General features: G+C 33.3%; 1 protein-coding gene across 1 annotated transcript in view; it reads left to right on the forward strand.

Moving 5' to 3' along the window:
* Positions 1 to 480, forward strand: part of LOC119586163 — a gene marked incomplete in the record, with an annotated part of 17,569 nt that overhangs the window by 16,372 nt on the left and 717 nt on the right. Inside the window, 1 exon segment of the mRNA XM_037934859.1 lies at positions 74 to 228. Within this exon segment, the coding sequence (XP_037790787.1) occupies positions 74 to 228 (155 nt within the window).

The following is a 480-nucleotide window of genomic DNA, read 5'->3' on the forward strand; positions in this document are numbered from 1 at the left end:
CACTAATGACTCAAATTAATTCTTAAATTTTAAAAGTTAATGAAAGTAAACTTCAGTTCCTCTATTCACTCAGGCTAGAAGCAAACCCCAAAGTCTCAGACGTCCTCTCTGACCCAGCCTGGATTCCGATTCTTGATGAATTTCAACGAGACCCTGAAGCTGCCATGAAGAAATATAAGGATGATGCTGAAATAAGGAGCACCATGTTAGAGTTATGCAATGTATTAGGTATGATGAATCTTTGGTTATCATTATTTGCTTACTCATTAATGTCAGTGGGCGAGTATGAGGATATTTTATTTGCCATATAGGGAAGGAATGCTTTTTTTAGTAAGAGGAACTGCAAAGTTTGCTTATATGATTATCATTAAAAGTTTTGAATTTTTGTCTAATGTTATATACTCAAAATAAATAAGAACCTATAAAAAAGCTGTTCAGGGCTCAAAACTGCTAAAAATAGTTTTATATGTCTCATCTTGT

This window comes from Penaeus monodon, chromosome 21 (genome assembly GCF_015228065.2).
Source record: "Penaeus monodon isolate SGIC_2016 chromosome 21, NSTDA_Pmon_1, whole genome shotgun sequence".
In the NCBI taxonomy this organism is placed as follows: Eukaryota; Metazoa; Arthropoda; class Malacostraca; order Decapoda; family Penaeidae; genus Penaeus; species Penaeus monodon.